General features: G+C 40.0%; 1 protein-coding gene across 5 annotated transcripts in view; it reads right to left on the bottom strand.

Moving 5' to 3' along the window:
• Positions 1-12,557, bottom strand: part of atrx (ATRX chromatin remodeler) — a 49,130-nt gene extending 36,573 nt beyond the window's left edge. Inside the window, exons 1-17 of one of the 5 annotated variants that reach the window (XM_058063181.2) lie at positions 12,352-12,557; positions 11,269-11,330; positions 10,447-10,496; positions 10,221-10,336; positions 10,045-10,125; positions 8,675-8,784; positions 8,511-8,578; positions 7,594-8,432; positions 6,517-7,470; positions 6,373-6,442; positions 5,151-5,287; positions 4,911-5,081; positions 4,727-4,844; positions 4,562-4,661; positions 4,091-4,264; positions 2,172-2,313; positions 212-321 (exon numbers count right to left, since the gene is read on the bottom strand). In XM_058063181.2, the coding sequence (XP_057919164.2) occupies positions 212-321; positions 2,172-2,313; positions 4,091-4,264; positions 4,562-4,661; positions 4,727-4,844; positions 4,911-5,081; positions 5,151-5,287; positions 6,373-6,442; positions 6,517-7,470; positions 7,594-8,432; positions 8,511-8,578; positions 8,675-8,784; positions 10,045-10,125; positions 10,221-10,336; positions 10,447-10,496; positions 11,269-11,325 (3,297 nt within the window). In that variant the 5' untranslated portion in view covers positions 11,326-11,330; positions 12,352-12,557. Of the gene's footprint in view, positions 1-211; positions 322-2,171; positions 2,314-4,090; positions 4,265-4,561; positions 4,662-4,726; positions 4,845-4,910; positions 5,082-5,150; positions 5,288-6,372; positions 6,443-6,516; positions 8,433-8,510; positions 8,579-8,674; positions 8,785-10,044; positions 10,126-10,220; positions 10,337-10,446; positions 10,497-11,268; positions 11,331-12,351 lie in introns of all 5 variants that reach the window. The other 4 variants (XM_058063177.2, XM_058063178.2, XM_058063179.2 and 1 more) reach the window with 4 other exon arrangements.
• Positions 12,558-16,612: the final 4,055 nt, after the last annotated feature.

Raw genomic sequence — 16,612 nt, 5'->3', positions numbered from 1 at the left:
TATCAGAGCTTTTATTGTAGAAACTTGGAACCAAAGCACTGAAAAAGTTTGTATATTTTTCTGTTTTTAATAAGTGCATTTTTGTTTTTTTTTTTTAGAAAACCTGATGCGGCCCAGCCTTGCCCCGACCCTAGCTCCAGTGGCCCCCAGGTAAATTGAGTTTGAGACCCCTGACCTACACTGTATGTGAGAACGTAAACATTCCACTCACCTGCAGTGTTTTTCCCAGACCCATACAGTGTGCAAGGATGCAGCCAGATCCGTGAGACTTCTCGATCTTCTTCACAGACTCACAGCAGCAGTCCCACATGAATTGCACCCCTAAAACATGACAACAAAATGAAAGCTGGTTATAGCAAAAACCTGACAGTATATTCTAGGGATGGAATTCTCAAACTGGGACGCACATTTTTTCCCCCAATGGTCATTAAGTCACAACTTTTTTATACTTCTAAGTCAAAACCAAGCATATATATTTGTTTTTTTTTAATAACTTATCTTTTGAATGATAAAAACACATAATTACGTGTCCGAAGTTCATTAATTCATTCATTTTCTACCGCTTTTTCCTCACGAGGGTCGCGGGGGTGCTGGAGCCTATCCCAGCTGTCCTTGGGCGAGAGGCGGGGTACACACTGGACCGGTCGCCAGCCAATCACAGGGCACATATAGACAAACAAAAATTCACACTCACATTCATACCTATGGACAATTTGGAGTCGCCAATTAACCTAGCATGTTTTTGGAATGTGGGAGAAAACCGGAGTACCCGGAGAAAACCCACACATGTACGGGGAGAACATGCAAACTCCACACAGAGATGGCCGAGGGTGGAATTGAACCCTGGTCTCCTAGCTGTGAGGTCTGCGCTAACCACAAGACCACCGTGCCGCCTGTCCGAAGTGCATTTTAGAATTCATAAGTATTGCTAAATTTACTCCAAAATAATCGACAACACATTTTTGGGTCTCGACCCACCAGTTAAGAACCCATGTTCTAGGAAATCAGAGTGTGACACTTTAAATGTACTCTCTATTAAACAGTCGTTTAAATTTACTATGCAGTCCATTTAGCCAACTGCACCCCCTGTTGGTTGGTACTGAGTAGTGACAACCATTATACAATAGCAGACACCAACTTCATTCATACAAAAGAGTGAATGATGAATACAAGAGTCGTATTTATTTGTGTACCCAACAATCGTCTTAACCATCAACAGACCAAATAAGACTTGTTCTGTGTCTACATCTTTGCATGCATGGGCATTGGACCTAGCAGAGGATTTTTAAAAACGGAAAATGAATATACTAGTATATTAGTGATTCCCAAAGTGTGGGCCGCGGCCCCCCTGGTGGGCCGTGGTGGTACTGCAGCTGGGCCATGAGAGGTCATTAAAAATATTATTCATTTTCGTATTATTTTTATTGTAAAATATTGCACAAATATATATTTATAGGCCTAAATAATAACCTATTGAGTGTTATTGACCTGTCACAATATTTTAGGAACCTTATAGAGTTTATGATTGGAATGTAGCCCTCTGGTCATCATGCCAGGGGGTCATTAACGGAGGAGCACCTAGTATGTAGGGGCGGGAAAAATGGAGCACAGTTGAGAAAAAAAAGTTGAGAATTAATTCTGGCTTGTGTGTACACCACAGATTAAAAGGTTTGGGCTTCCTTTATCCCCCTGCTTTCATTTCAATCCTGAATTATTATGATTATTATTATATTAATTGTTAAATTAAATAAAATAATTATATTATTTTATTATTAGAATAATAAATAACAATAATATAAATATTAATAAAAATATAACAATAGTGAATATTTATAAAAAATATAATAATTATTATTATTATATAATGTATATAATCATATAATAATAATAATTATTATTATTTTAATAATAATATAATAATTATTATTATAAATATATATAAGAATATAATAATAATAATAATAATAACAATAACAATAATAATAATGATTAAAGTGCTCTGAAGACACAGCATTTCGTCTATGTACTGTTTATAGGACAAAGGTGGACCGCAGGCATTTTTTTTAGATTTTCAGGTGGGCCCTGACTTGGTAAAGTTTGGGAACCCCTGTACTATATATTTTTCCCTTGACTAAATCCAAAAGGTGACAACACATCCATGCAGGCCTTACCGTCAACCTGGTGAGGTTTGAGCTTTGTGACGAGGTTTCTGTGGACCTGCACCAGTGGCTCCTTGGTCTCTTCGTTTTCATCCAGAACCAGCTTGGTAGTGATGGGACAGACCACCTGAGACGACTCCTCTACCACTATTGTCTGAACACAAACAATTGGAAATGACAGTGTTTTTTGTTACAATAAAATAAACATATGAATATGAAAAACCATACCAGATATGCTTAACCCTCCTCTTGTGTTAGGGTTGGCACCGACCCGTTTTACATTTTAATGCATAAAAAGAATCACATAACATTTGTTTATTGCATCAAGGCTTTTTGACTTTGTCATGAAACTCTTATTTCAACAAAATGAAAAATAATTTTTACTACATTTTAAAATGGTCTGGTTGAAATTATGACCACTGTATTGTTAGGGTGGGTTTGGAGCTGGTTATAATAATATGACTATAAAGCAATATTTTGAGCCACAACTGAAATCATAAGTGTACAATTAGCCAACACAATGACAACCAGCTCCTCTTCTCATCATGTAAGCTTCAGGGGATTCTCATTTTGACCGCTTTTCCAGTATACCAGCAGAAAAACAAGGTCCAGACATGTGAGGTGAATTCACTCATTTGACTGATGGCTGATTTCACATTTACAATTTGGATCATGGAAAGAATGGCAAGAAGCACAGTGAACCAAGATCTGGACCTGTTCTGCTTTTTCATTTCACTTTATACTAAAGTTCTGTTGCTGAAAACAATCACTTTTTCTACCTTTTCTTCACATTAATATATATGGGTCAAAATTCACCCCAACACCATAGATGTTTCTTTAGTGATTCATACTAAAATGAGAAAATAAATCAAACTAATTGATTTAAGGGACGGCACGGCGGTCGAGTGGTTAGCGCGCAGACCTGACAGCTAGGAGATCAGGGTTCAATTCCACCCTCGAGTTTGCATGTTCTTCCCGTGCATGCGTGGGTTTTCTCCAGGTACTCCGGTTTCCTCCCACATTCCAAAAACATGCTAGGTTGTTGTGAGTTGTTTGTCAAAATGTGCCCTGTGATTGGCTGGCGACCAGTCCAGGGTGTACCCCGCCTCTAGCCCAAAGACAGCTGGGATAGGCTCCAGCACCCCCTGCGACCCTCGTGAGGAAAAAGCGGTAGAAAATTAGTGAATTAATGAATGATTTAAGGGGCGGCACAGAGTTCGAGTGGCTAGCGTGCAGACCTCACAGCTAGAAGACCAGGGTTCAATTCCACCCTCGGCCATCTCTGTGGAGTTTGCATGTTCTCCCCGTGCATGCGTGGGTTTTCTCCGGGTACTTCGGTTTCCTCCCACATTCCAAAAACATGCTAGGTTAATTGGCGACTACAGATTGTCCATAGGTATGAGTGTGAGTGTGAATGGTTGTTTGTCTATATGTGCCCTGTGATTGGCTGGCGACCAGTCCAGGGTGCACCCCGCCTCTAACCCGAAGACAGCTGGGATAGGCTCCAGTACCCCCGCGACCCTCGTGAGGAAAAAGCGGTAGAAAATGAATGAATGAATAATTGATTCAAGAGATATGTTCTATAGCCCTCAGTAATAGCCACATAACAAAAGAACCTTCAATTTATTAATATGATTCTTTTGAGGTTCATTTGACCATTTTTGGAAATTGAAATGGAGGGGTATAGTGACAAAAAAAGGCCTCCATGCCCACACCAAAAGTATTAAAACCAATATTTTCATGTATGAGGAAGCCTAAGAAGGTAACCAAGACATGAGAAGCAAATTTGATGGTTATTGTTTTTAGTGTATTTTATAGCTGATTTAATACATGGGTCAAAACCGACCCGTTAACATAAGACATGATACCAGAAAGCTAACACAAGAGGAAGGTTATAAAATACATTTCCAAACACCCTTTCATATTTGTACCTCTCTGAGTTTCTTCCTCAGTTCCTCTCTTTCTGCTATACGCTTCCTCCTCTCCTCCTCCTCTTTGAGGGCGTCTCGTGTCTCTGTCCGCAGTTTGTCATCCTTCAGGATTTTGCGGATCTTTTTGCGGCCTTTGCGTTCCTCTCCATCTGGGTCGTCATCATCCTCTCCACTCTGTGAAAATGAACATTAAGTTTAGCTCTCAGATCTTCAGTCCTCCGAGGCAAAAAAAAAACCCCAACCAAAACAGCTAGCTTTGATCAGTAGCTTACTAGCTCCATGATTAAGGTGCACCTTGAGTAACACACTCCAGGGGTAAGTTCAAAATACATTTTAGGTGTCATGCATGACTGGACTAGGTACGGTTATCCAAGTCCATTTCAACCACCTTGGAATTAAAAAAAAAAAAACATTCTGGATTCTTCAGGAGGACCACAACTAGGTCATGTATATTTTTTATATTTGAAATACCTTCTCATTGCTGGAGGAATCCTGTACTTTGATCCTGCGCCTCTTCTTTTTCTGCTGCTTTGAACCCTTCTGCTTCTCGTCGTCCTTCTTTTTCGCAGATCTACAGCATCTCACACAATTAGAGTCCACCGTTCATCATCGGTATCGATTGTGAACTCATCTCACCTGGTCTTTCGACGCTTCCCGTCATTGTCAGATTCACTGAGTTCCTCACTTATCCCTGATTTGGCACTAGAAGACGACTTCTTGAAGTCAGAATCAGCGGAGTCGTCGCTGTCCACTGCTAGACAGGAGACAAAGTTGTCACCTACGGGGTTCTCAATTCGGGCCAAGTAACCCGAGTGTGTACCTTTCTTCTTTTCTTTCTTTTTCTTGCCCCCCTTGCTAGGCTTCCCTTCACTGGCTTCTTTGTCATCACCCGACTCAGCTTCACTGAGCGTCAGCTTGTGACGAAGCAACTTGTGGCGACGGCCATGCTTCTTTACCTCCACATCAGAGCCCGAGTCTTGGGAATCCTCATCTGTTGAACAAGACCAAAATACTAAACATAATATCTATGGTTTAATTAAAAAAAATGTATTCATGCTACCTTCTTGGTCATCATTTTTGTTTTTAACTTTTTTGGATAATTTCTCTTTGACTTCCTCTACTTCATTTTCAGAAGAGCTTTCTGCTCCAGAAGAAAGGTTGGACTTAATCTGGGCCAGAAGCATTTTCTTTGCGATTCTGAAAGACAGGAAATAGAGGGGAGAAAAACGAGAAAATTAATTAACAGTTCTGACATTCAATTTTACATATGAAAAAAATCCCAAGGACGATAACAAAGATTCCCCCAAAATATATGTTATCAGCTGATGTGAATACTGTAATCCCTCTTTTATTGTGGTTAATTGGTTCCAGACCCAATCGACTATGGCCTATTATCAGTACAGAAAATATCAGAAGACAAGTTATATGTCAGGGGTCTCAAACTCATTTTACTTGGGGGCCACTGGAGCTAGGGTCTGGGTGAGACTGGGCCACATCAGGTTTTCCAAAAAAAAAAAAAAACACATTAAAAACATTTACAACATATTGTGCAACTGCAGGGTCTTGAGACACATGCTAACTCGCAAACTAGAGAGCTAGCGACCTAAACGGTAGCTTCCAAGTTATTTCCTTTAAACTTAAAAAAAGCCAAAAACTTACCACTTTCACACAGATAGGGAGGATAACTATTAACAGTTATTTAACCTTTAACATGAACATTAATCAAACGTAATAATTTTCTCTGGGTACATGATACCATACAGCATCCATATCAAGCTTGCGCGGGCCGCACTAACATTAAACTTTCATATCAAGGCGGGGGCCTCAAACTAGTGTCCTGCGGGCCACATTTGGCCCACGGGCCGCGTGTTTGAGACCCTTGTTATAGGTAGTATTCCACTACACATCTGTATTGTTCCAGTGAGGAGACATTACCTTCACATTGTGTGTGCGACATGACAGTGAAAGTTTTACTTAAGTTTAAAACAAATACTTTATAAGCCAACGAGTTAGCTTGTTAGCCAATGAATGTGAGTGTGAATGGTTGTTTGTCTATATGTGCCCTGTGATTGGCTGGCCACCAGTCCAGGGTGTACCCTGCGACCCTTGTGAGGATAAGCGGTAGAAAGTTAATGAATGAATAAACACTATATGACATTGTGGTATACATTATTGCATACATTTCCAATAATGCATTGAATTCAGTGAGTATTAATCAATACTGATTAAATGCGGATTATGAGCTCATTATGAGCATGACGAGTAGTGTTGGATGCTGGTACCTGTTCTCAGGATCGTCATCGTAATCTTCCTCCATCTGAGAGGTTTCCTCTTTGCCAGGCATTTCATCTCCTTGACAACAACGTAGACATTTCAAAGTCATTTTAAAGTCAAGACTTCTTTTTTGATTAAAAAAAAAACTTTACCTGATGACTGATGGAAGTTTCCACCGCCTTCCAGCACACTGTCTTCCACCAGAGGTTTGATCTTCTGCTGATCGCTGTCCTCGCCAGAGTCGCCATCGGCTTGCTGCTCTTCATCCTCGTCTTCGCTTGAGGACAACGGCAGCATGGAAGTCTGTTTGGAGCTCCTTCCTTTACGTTTCTTCTCGTAAGATCTTTTCCCGGCGGCGGCCTTTTTCTCGGGTTTGTCTTCATCCTTTGCTTTGTCTCGTTTTGTCACACGGCTCGATCGTCTCTTTGCTGTGCTCACTTGGTCTTGATCGGAGTCGGAAGTGTCTGACGATGTCTGTTTTTTCTTCTTGGGAAGCTTCTTGCTTTTACTTTCCGCGTCTGAATCGGAGGCTTCGGGCTTCCTCTTGCGTTTGGATGCTCTGTCTGCAGGTGTTTTCGAATTGGAGCTTTCCTTCTCCTCATCACTGCTCTCGCATTCCGCCACCTTTTCCAGCAAAACTTCAGGAACCTCATCCGAGTCTGAGTCTTCCGTCTTACTTGGCGACAAAGTTTTGCTCTGCTTCTTGTCATTTTTCTTGGAGGACTCCGACTCACCCCTACTTTCTTTATCGGACTCCCGCTCTTCCTCGGAGGAGTCATCTTGACTGGAATTTTCAGCCTGCTTCCTCAACGGAGTGGTCTTCACTCTGCTGGAGGGTCGTCCGGGTGGTGGGCTGGCGGGTTCGTTTTCTGCATCAGAAACTCCATCTTCCTTGTCTTGTACTTGATTTTTGGTCCGAATTGTCGTCACAACTGGCACTGGGGTCAGTTTCACGATGAGGTTCTTCACCTTCGGTTGAGAGCGACGGGAACGCGCCGAGCTTCCGTTTGCTTTCACATCGTTGTCCGCGGCCAAAGCGGGATCGGTCTGCGGCAGCAGCGTGGGATCTGCGAGGCTCTCCACCATCTGAAAAAGCTCCTCAGGAACTGAAGGAGGGACGGACATAATGTCATGATCGAGGGGAATTTCTACATCTTCGGTTTTCAATGTATTTTTGGCCGTGTCGTCAGTTTGACTGTTTTTCTCGACTGGTTCATCTTGTTGCATACCTTCCTGCTTGTTATGCACCGTGCCACCTTGTTCCTCCTTCTGGGGCATCGCATCACGTCCCTCCTGCGGCTTCTTGTGGTGCTTCTCACTGGGCTCTACCACTGGCTCCTCACTCGGATCTTCTTGTTGCATGTCATTTGACTCCTCAGCTGCATCCGCCTCGTCCTCCTGCTCATTTTCCTCCTCGGCCACAACAGGTTGCGGCGTGGCATTCGTGCTTTTTCTCACTTGTTGCTGCCCTTTCTCGCCATTCTGTAACTCCATATTTTTGAACTCGGGCTCCAAAGCCTCCTCCAAAGCACTGTGGGCTTTTTTCAAATCGGCAAGTACCGCCTTGAATGCTTTCAAATGCCTGTACCGGACAGACTTATCATCATGCTCCGCGGCCGCCTGCTGGACAAACTGGATGAATGTATTATTCAAACCAGTTGTGGTTTCAACCAGTTTTTTTGTTTTCTTGAAAAGTTCTTTGGGTATCTGCAGTTTTTTGTAAGAGAACGTGAGAGTCCCTGAGTCTGCGGAATTTTCCTTCCCGTTAACAACCGCTTTGTGCACTTTGACCGCACTGCTCTTGTTGTGTGTCTTGTTCTCCCGTTCTTCGCCTTTGCTGGTTTTGCGGTGCTTAGTTTTCTCGTGGTCGATCTTTGCCATGACGCTCTGGCACTTAGAGTGCAGGTCCTGAAGGGGTTCGGACTTGCACACGTAGCAGTGCCACTTGGAGTTCTCATCAGTGATGGACGATAACTCTCTTCTGCCCAGGTTTCGCAGGATGCACTTCTTGCAGAAAGCGTTACTGCAGTAGTCGCAGCAGATAAGCTTGCCACCCTCTGCACACCACCTGGGGAGGAATTCATGCAAAAAGAGTCTTACTTCTGGAGATTTATCGAAATGTAAAGTTAAATGGATTTTTTCTTACCTGCACTGCTCATCCATTCCATCAGAGTCTCTACTGATGTCATCACTGGTGTAATATTTGTAGCATGCCTAGAGGAAAGGCCATGAGACCATTATAAGAACGGTGGTGTAATAGACATAAAAACATTAATACAAAAGAAATGAAAAAATGTGCAAAGCTTGTACCTTGCAAATAAGAACTTTAAGGGCAGGATGCTCATATACAGAGCTGCGCTGAAACTGGTTGACTTGCTTTCCACAGGCTGTGCAGCTGACCTTCCTTTGCAGGGTATCATCTGTAAGCAGCACAATCTGACGTGACCTTCTTTTCTCGGGAACATCCTTTGGTTCACAGCATTCACAGAGGAACCGCCTAAGTCAAAACTAATCTGCTCCAGAAGGCTGATTTATTCAAATTTAAACTTTATTCCCATATTGGAAATAATGGAAACAAAGAAAAATCAGTTAAAGGTTGAAATGATGCAACACTGCACTACTTATATTTAATTGTATTAACACAAACACATTCATGCATTCATTTTCTATTGCTTATCCTCACAAGGGTTGCGGGGTTGCTGGAGCCTATCCCAGCTGTCTGCGGGCAAGAGGCAGGGTACACCCTGGATCACAGGGCACATAAAGACAAACAACCATTCACACTCACATTCATACCTATGGACAATTTGGAGTCGCCAATTAACCTAGCATGTTTTTGGAATGTGGGAGGAAACCAGAGTACCCGGACAAAACCCACGCATGTACGGGGAGAACATGCAAACTCCACACAGAGATGGCTGGGGGTGGGATTGAACCCGTGTCTCCTAGATGTGAGATCTGGGCGCTATCCACTCAAACACCGTGCAGCCCACAAACAAACCATTCATTCATTTTCTACCGCTTTTTCCTCACGAGGGTCGTGTGGGTGTTGGAGCCTATCCCAGCTGTCTTCAGGCGAGAGGCGGGGTACACCCTGGACTGGTGGCCATCCAATCACGGGGCACATATAGACAAACAACCATTCACACTCACATTCATACCTATGGACAATTTGGAGTCGCCGATTAACCTAGCATGTTTTTTGGAATCTGTGAGGTCTACACGCTAACCACTCGACCGCCGTGTAGCCTCATTGGTGATTAATCATGATGAATTCGTTTGAAAACTGATGTTCATTCATTCATTTTCTACCGCTTTTTCCTCACGAGGGTCGCGGGAGGTGCAGGAGCCTATCCCAGCTGTCTTTGGGCGAAAGGCGGGGTACACCCTGGACTGGTGGCCAGCCAATCACAGGGCACATATAGACAAACAACCATTCACACTCACATTCATACCTATGGACAATTTGGAGTCGCCAATTAACCTAGCATGTTTTTGGAATGTGGGAGGAAACCGGAGTACCCGGAGAAAACCCACGCATGCACGGGGAGAACATGCAAACTCCACACAGAGCTGGCCGGGGGTGGGATTGAACCCGTGTCTCCTAGATGTGAGGTCTGGGCGCTATCCACTCAAACACCGTGCAGCCCACAAACAAACAATTCCATTAAAAAAATCACCTGTTTGTTTCTGTTTGTAATCCACTCTGAACTTCACGGTTCCTTTATTTTCACTCCCTGCAGGCCTCAACACTAGAGTACCTTGATACAGGATCATAATCAAACAACACAACAACATCAGTTTTGAATGCAGCAACAAGAATTGGATTATAGATTTAATTAAAAAAATAAAGAACCTTTGGATGCAGTGCCTGCATTACTGTCTGAAGGACTGTCAGAAGCATCCCCTTCATTGTCACTGTCATCTGAGGTGTCATTCAGTCCAGTGTGCTTAGCTACAGTAGTGGACTTCCTACAATATGGAAGCACAGAGTATGAAGTACGTGTCAATAGGAGTGTGTCGGGTAATAATAATAATAATAATAATAAGTGAGTGCCGAGTGTAGAAAAAGTGTTTCTCACCTCTTATTACGAGTAGAGGAGGTATTTGTTGTCTGTGCTGAGCTACTAGGCTGCAAGGACACAGAACCACAAACATAAGTAAGCACCATTTTCTCCTGATTTGGTAATGGTAATGGTTTTATTTCATTTGAACATGCATCAGATTACAATTGAGTGCATCACATAATCAGTTCACAGTTCCACATGTCCAAAAGGAGTAGGAAGAAGCAAAGCTTATTAAATCCTACCCCTCCATCTGGTACTTTTACAATCAGTAACTGTTACATTTGTTCACTTCCTGCTTTCCTAATATGGTTTAAGGGTTTTTTTTAATACTGTACCTTGTACCGAACTACAAGGTAATATGACCATCCAATGACATAATGGGTACCATAGTAAGTGTCAATATAGTGATATATATAGCACATCATGACTGGTTCAAGACTCTTCATCCTTGTATTTAGCAAACATCAACTGCTTGTATTGTTTCTTGAATTGGCTCATTGTTGTGCATTGTTTGAGGTCCTTACTCAATCCATTCCATAGTTTGATTCCACATACTGAAATATTTTTAGCCTTATGCATTATTTTAGCTGTTTGAAAATGAACTATATCAGCAAGTTGAAGTATTTGTGATTTTAGAAATAAGGAGTTAGTATGTTCTCTGTAGGTGACATTATGAATTATCCTTACTGACCTTTTTTGCAGTACATTTAGCGAGTGATGATTGCTTTTATAGTTATTACCCCATATTTTCACACAATAAGTCAGATATGGTAGAACCAGAGAGCAATAAAGAGTGTGGAGTGATTTAAAAAAAAACAAAAAAAAAACAAAACCTACCTCCTCTGCATTTTCTGCCATTTGGTCTTGGTTGGTTTCAGGAACAGGCAGACTCATTTTACCTGAAGAAAGAGTCAGACATGAAAAAATAGTTGATTCTGCAAATGGTACATCTTTGAAGAGGCACCTGGAGTGGACACCTCTCAATCACAAGAGAATATTCATCACTTCACACTCATGTAACAGAACAATAGAGAGTCTTTGAGGACATGCAAACTCCACTCAGAGATGCTCCAATTAGGTTATTATGATTTGCATGGGAGAAAGTACAAACAAACCTCACTTGTGATGCTCTGCTTATTTAAGACGTTACTACACTTGAACATATCAAGAGTGAATGACAGTTGGGGGGGGTGGTTCTACAATTCGCAGTGGTTGCCACCATGTTTATATGGTTGTCACAGTCACAAAAATACAATGCATCAGTTTGCTTTTCATCATTATAACATGTTAATCAACTCAACATGGCTCCAATCCATCAACATGTCCTACTAGCACAGGGAAGGTAAAAAGAAAACCGTGTCAATAGAGAGGACACGAATCCATGTGAGTCTTTATTCTCATTTCCGCCTTTGCATGTTTTGAAAACAAACCATCTCTTGTCTGCAATGCTAAGTTGACACTAGCTAGCAGGCTCCACAGTCACTGTCCTGCAAGGAGGGCCACATATTCCCTCCATCCCATGTTTCCCTGGCAACCTTGCAACCCCCAGTAGTGCATGCCAGGTCCGATGCATGGGCATGCACTGAAGAAAATGCATGCTCGAGGCCTTCTACCAGTCTCACGATGCCATGGTAGAAACCGGGGGGGGGGGGGGGGGCAACCACTGACTGCCGCTAGCTACGGCTGCTGTCATAGCTTAAGCATTTACGACACCAAACATAAAGCGTTTATTCCGCAAATGTGGTTTAAATGCATCTCAGTCACAATGCCAATTATTCCATGACACACACATGGAGCTCAGAAGGCGCATTCCAAAGAAGTCGAACATTGCCGGCTGCGTAGCTAGTTAGCCTAGCTTGCTAAATACTAACAAGCTAACACTAATCAACGTGTAAACACATTTGAAGCAGTCCCACTTACTTGGTGTTTGCGGTCGTCATTTCTCGAAACACAAAGACGAGGGTTGTTCTCGGCGAGGGCGATCCAGCTCTGTCTGCCAAAGCGATGTTCGAAGGCGAGGAAAAGCGAGAGAAGTCTCAGAATAAGCGTAACAACTCCAGTCAACGGAGACAAAGCAGAGAGACCATCTTGCCGGATGGCGGTGGACGCGCTAAAATGGCGCATGGAGCCCAAATCCTGCGCGCCCTCCTATTGGCTGACATCCTCGGATGCCTTCGTGCTCGGAGTGGTTTACATTTAGGTAAACTAAGTAAGTTAGGAAATGCATTGTACGTACCTTCATAAGTACTTTTAATATATACATTACTACTCAACGTGATGGCTACCTTAAATACCCCTGTGTCCCGAGTAGGACCAGATTTTTTCTCGTAGAACAGTTCAAGTTATTTTGTTGCTATGACTACCAAATGAGATTAATGTACTTTCTTGTTAAGTACAGTAGCATTTTTGCTACTGCCGTTATAAAGAATACCTGAGGGTGTCGCTGTTTCTCAGTGGCGCGACAACAACATGAGGCACACCCGCAGCATCCATTCTAATGAGATCCATGGTGTCGGAAAAGCATTTTTTTTACAAATATAATTTGATATAATTCGATTTAACAATGTTTGTATGATTATTGTGGCGTGTGCAGTGCTGTACAAGTACACTACATCGCAATAGGAGCTGTTTTTTATGAGGCCTAAATGTTCAATTGTCAAATAAAACTCAGATATTAAGTTTTATTTGGAAATGTTGTGTATTATAATGTGTTTTGTCTTCATATTTTACCCTTTTCAGTTATTTTTTTTTTAATAATGGTGGTGTTTTGGCTCAATGTGTTTCCATCATTTGGAAACATCCTTCAGGTAAACACTTTAAAACAGGGGTCTCAAACTGAATTTACCTGGGGGCCACCAGAGCTAGGTTCTGGGTGAAGCCGGGCCGCATCAGGTTTTCAAAAAAAAAAAACAAAAAAACTGGAAAAAAAATCAATAAAAAAAAACTATCTTCAATGCTTTTGCTTCTGCTATACCCTACATTTTTTCAGTACATTGGTTTTCAGTACATTTCCACACCAAAATATCTGATAAAACATTCCACTGTTCTCAAATATCTTAATTTTTATTTTTCTATACACAAAATAAGATAAAAATAAATAAATAAACAAATTAAGAATAAAGACAATAAATCAATCAATCAGTAATAAATAAGTAAAATAATAATAAAACAGCAAATAAGAAAAACGTAAGAAACCACATACAGTTGGTAGAGAAATTATTTTTTTCAGATTCAAATGTACAGTATTAACAGTTATTTAACCTTTAACATGAACATTAATGAAACTTAATAATTTTACCCAATTAGCAAGTTAGCATCGTACTCAGTTCCATCTGGGAGCAGCGTCGTAACTTTAACAACATGTTTGATGAGATGCTTTATCTTGACGTGTATTTTCCGTTTTATTCCAAATCATTTCCTGCATTTATTTGTACCCAGCGTCATAAGCCTTTAGCTTCATTGCTAATCCAAAGCAAAACAGGGCGGGGTAACAGGGTAGGGTAACAGTATGGGCGGGGCAAAATCATGTTAATTGTGTCCGGTGTGCACACAGCTTTAAGCTGTCATTTCAACATTAAACTTTGGTATCAAGGTGGGGGCCTCAAACTAGCGTCTTTGAGACCCCTGCTTTAAAAGAAAAAAGTAGGCACGTTTGAATCAAATCCTATCTTCTTCAAGCATTTTGAATACTTAACACATCTTTGACACAGTTTTTCAAAGGATGATGTAACCAAAAAGCAAAGTTTGTTTTGTCATTTCCTTTACCTCATGTGTGGAAAGTTAGATTACTCAAAACGTGCACTTGCTGAACGATCTGTTTTTAACACCATTTTATCAACATGTCTAATCTGGTGTGAGGTGTCGGTGAATACGATATGAAGCCTAATCATACTAACATTTTAAAAATAAACCTTAACCTTCCTCTTGTGTTAGCTTTCTGGTATCATGTCTTATGTTAACGGGTCGGTTTTGACCCATGTATTAAATCAGCTATAAAATACACTAAAAACAATAACCATCAAATTTGCTTCTCATGTCTTGGTTACCTTCTTAGGCTTCCTCATACATGAAAATATTGGTTTTAATACTTTTGGTGTGGGCATGGAGGCCTTTTTTTGTCACTATACCCCTCCATTTCAATTTCCAAAAATAGTCAAATGAACCTCAAAAGAATCATATTAATAAATTGAAGGTTCTTTTGTTACCTGGCTATTACTGAGGGCTATAGAACATATCTCTTAAATCAATTATTCATTCATTTTCTACCAAGTATCACCTATAGCCTGATGAAATTGATATTTTTCATTTTTATTCTATTTATGTGTTCATTTTCACACTTGTATTGTATTAATACCTTGTCATATAGTGTTATATATGGAAATATATCCTGATGAAATTGATATTTTCCATTTTTATTCTATGTATTCTACTAGTACGTGTTGCTTTTCACACTTGTAGTATTAATACCTTGTCATATAGTGTTATATATGGAAATATAGCCTGATGAAATGGATATTTTTCATTTTTATTCTATTTATGTGTTCATTTTCACACGTGTATTGTATTAATACCTTGTCATATAGTGTTATATATGGAAATATAGCTTGATGAAATGAATATATATATTTTTTATTCTATTTATGTGTTCATTTTCACACTTGTATTATTATTATTACCTTATATCGTGTTTTTATATCTTCTGTACAGCAACCTTGGGTGTCCTGAAAGGCGCTTTGAAATAAAATGTATCATTATTATTATTGTTATTACCTTGTCATATCGTAGCCTGATGAAATGGATATTTTTAATTTTTCGTCTATTTATTCTACTAATGTGTTCATTTTCCCACTTGTATCGTATTAATACCTTGTCATATAGTGTTATATATGGAAATATAGTCTGATGAAATGGAGATTTTTCATTTTTTTTCTAATTATTTTACTACTATGTGTTCATTTTCCCACTTGTATTGTATTAATACCTTGTCATATAGTGTTATATATGGAAATATAGCCTGATGAAATTGATATTTATTTTTCTTCTATTTATTTTACTAGTATGTGTTCATTTTCACACTTGTATCGTATTAATACTTTGTCATTTCGTGTTATATATGGAAATATAGCTTGATGAAATGAATATATATTTTTTTTAATTCTATTTATGTGTTCATTTTCACACTTGTATTATTATTACCTTATATCGTGTTTTTATATCTTCTGTACAGCGGCCTTGGGTGTTCTGAAAGGCGCTTTGAAATAAAATGTATTATTATTATTACCTTGTCTTATAGTGTTATATATGGAAATATAGCCTGATGAAATGGATATTTTTCATTTTTATTCTATTTATTCTACTACTGTGTTCATTTACACACTGGTATTGTATTAATACCTTGTCATATAGTGTTATATATGGAAATATAGCCTGATGAAATTGATGTTTTTCATTTTTATTCTATTTATTCTACTAGTGTTCATTTACACACTGGTATTGTATTAATACCTTGTCATATAGTGTTATATATGGAAATATAGCCTGATGAAATTGATGTTTTTCATTTTTCTTCTATTTATTCTACTACTATGTGTTCATTTTCCCACTTGTATCGTATTAATACCTTGTCATATAGTGTTATATATGGAAATATAGCCTGATGAAATGGATATTTTTTCATTTTTATTCTATTTATTCTACTACTATGTGTTCATTTGTATTAATATCTTGTCATATAGTGTTATATATGAAAAAAAGGATTGAGCGTTTTTTGATTTGATTGTATAGTTTACCAGGCCGTTCCTATAGTAACAGACAACTAACAGAGCAATACACCAACATGCTGATGTTGAGTTAGATGTTCCACGAATATCAAGTCCTTATAAGGTGTCTTCCTCTAATGACGTCTCGGCATGGAGTGGGTACGGTTGCGGTTGTTGACGATATAAGAGGCAGATGTTTGAAAGTGAGGGTCAAGACACTTTTTGGCTGAACCTGACAACTGACGGCTGGATCTCGCTTTTTTCCAAATCATGACGAACCTCCGAATTGATGCGATATTGCTTCTGGTGGCTGCCTTCGCAGCCTCCCTCGTGCGTTCCGATGACTTACTGATGAGAGAAATCCTCGAAAACGCAAAGAATGCATCTCATTTACCGGTAAGTACAGAACAAACCGATATAGG

This window comes from Doryrhamphus excisus, linkage group LG22, assembly GCF_037039965.1.
Source record: "Doryrhamphus excisus strain RoL-2023G ecotype Guam linkage group LG22, RoL_Dexc_Guam_v1.1, whole genome shotgun sequence".
In the NCBI taxonomy this organism is placed as follows: domain Eukaryota; kingdom Metazoa; phylum Chordata; class Actinopteri; order Syngnathiformes; family Syngnathidae; genus Doryrhamphus; species Doryrhamphus excisus.
The sequence above is the reverse complement of the archived record's forward strand: the minus strand, read 5'-3'. Positions and strand labels throughout refer to the sequence as shown.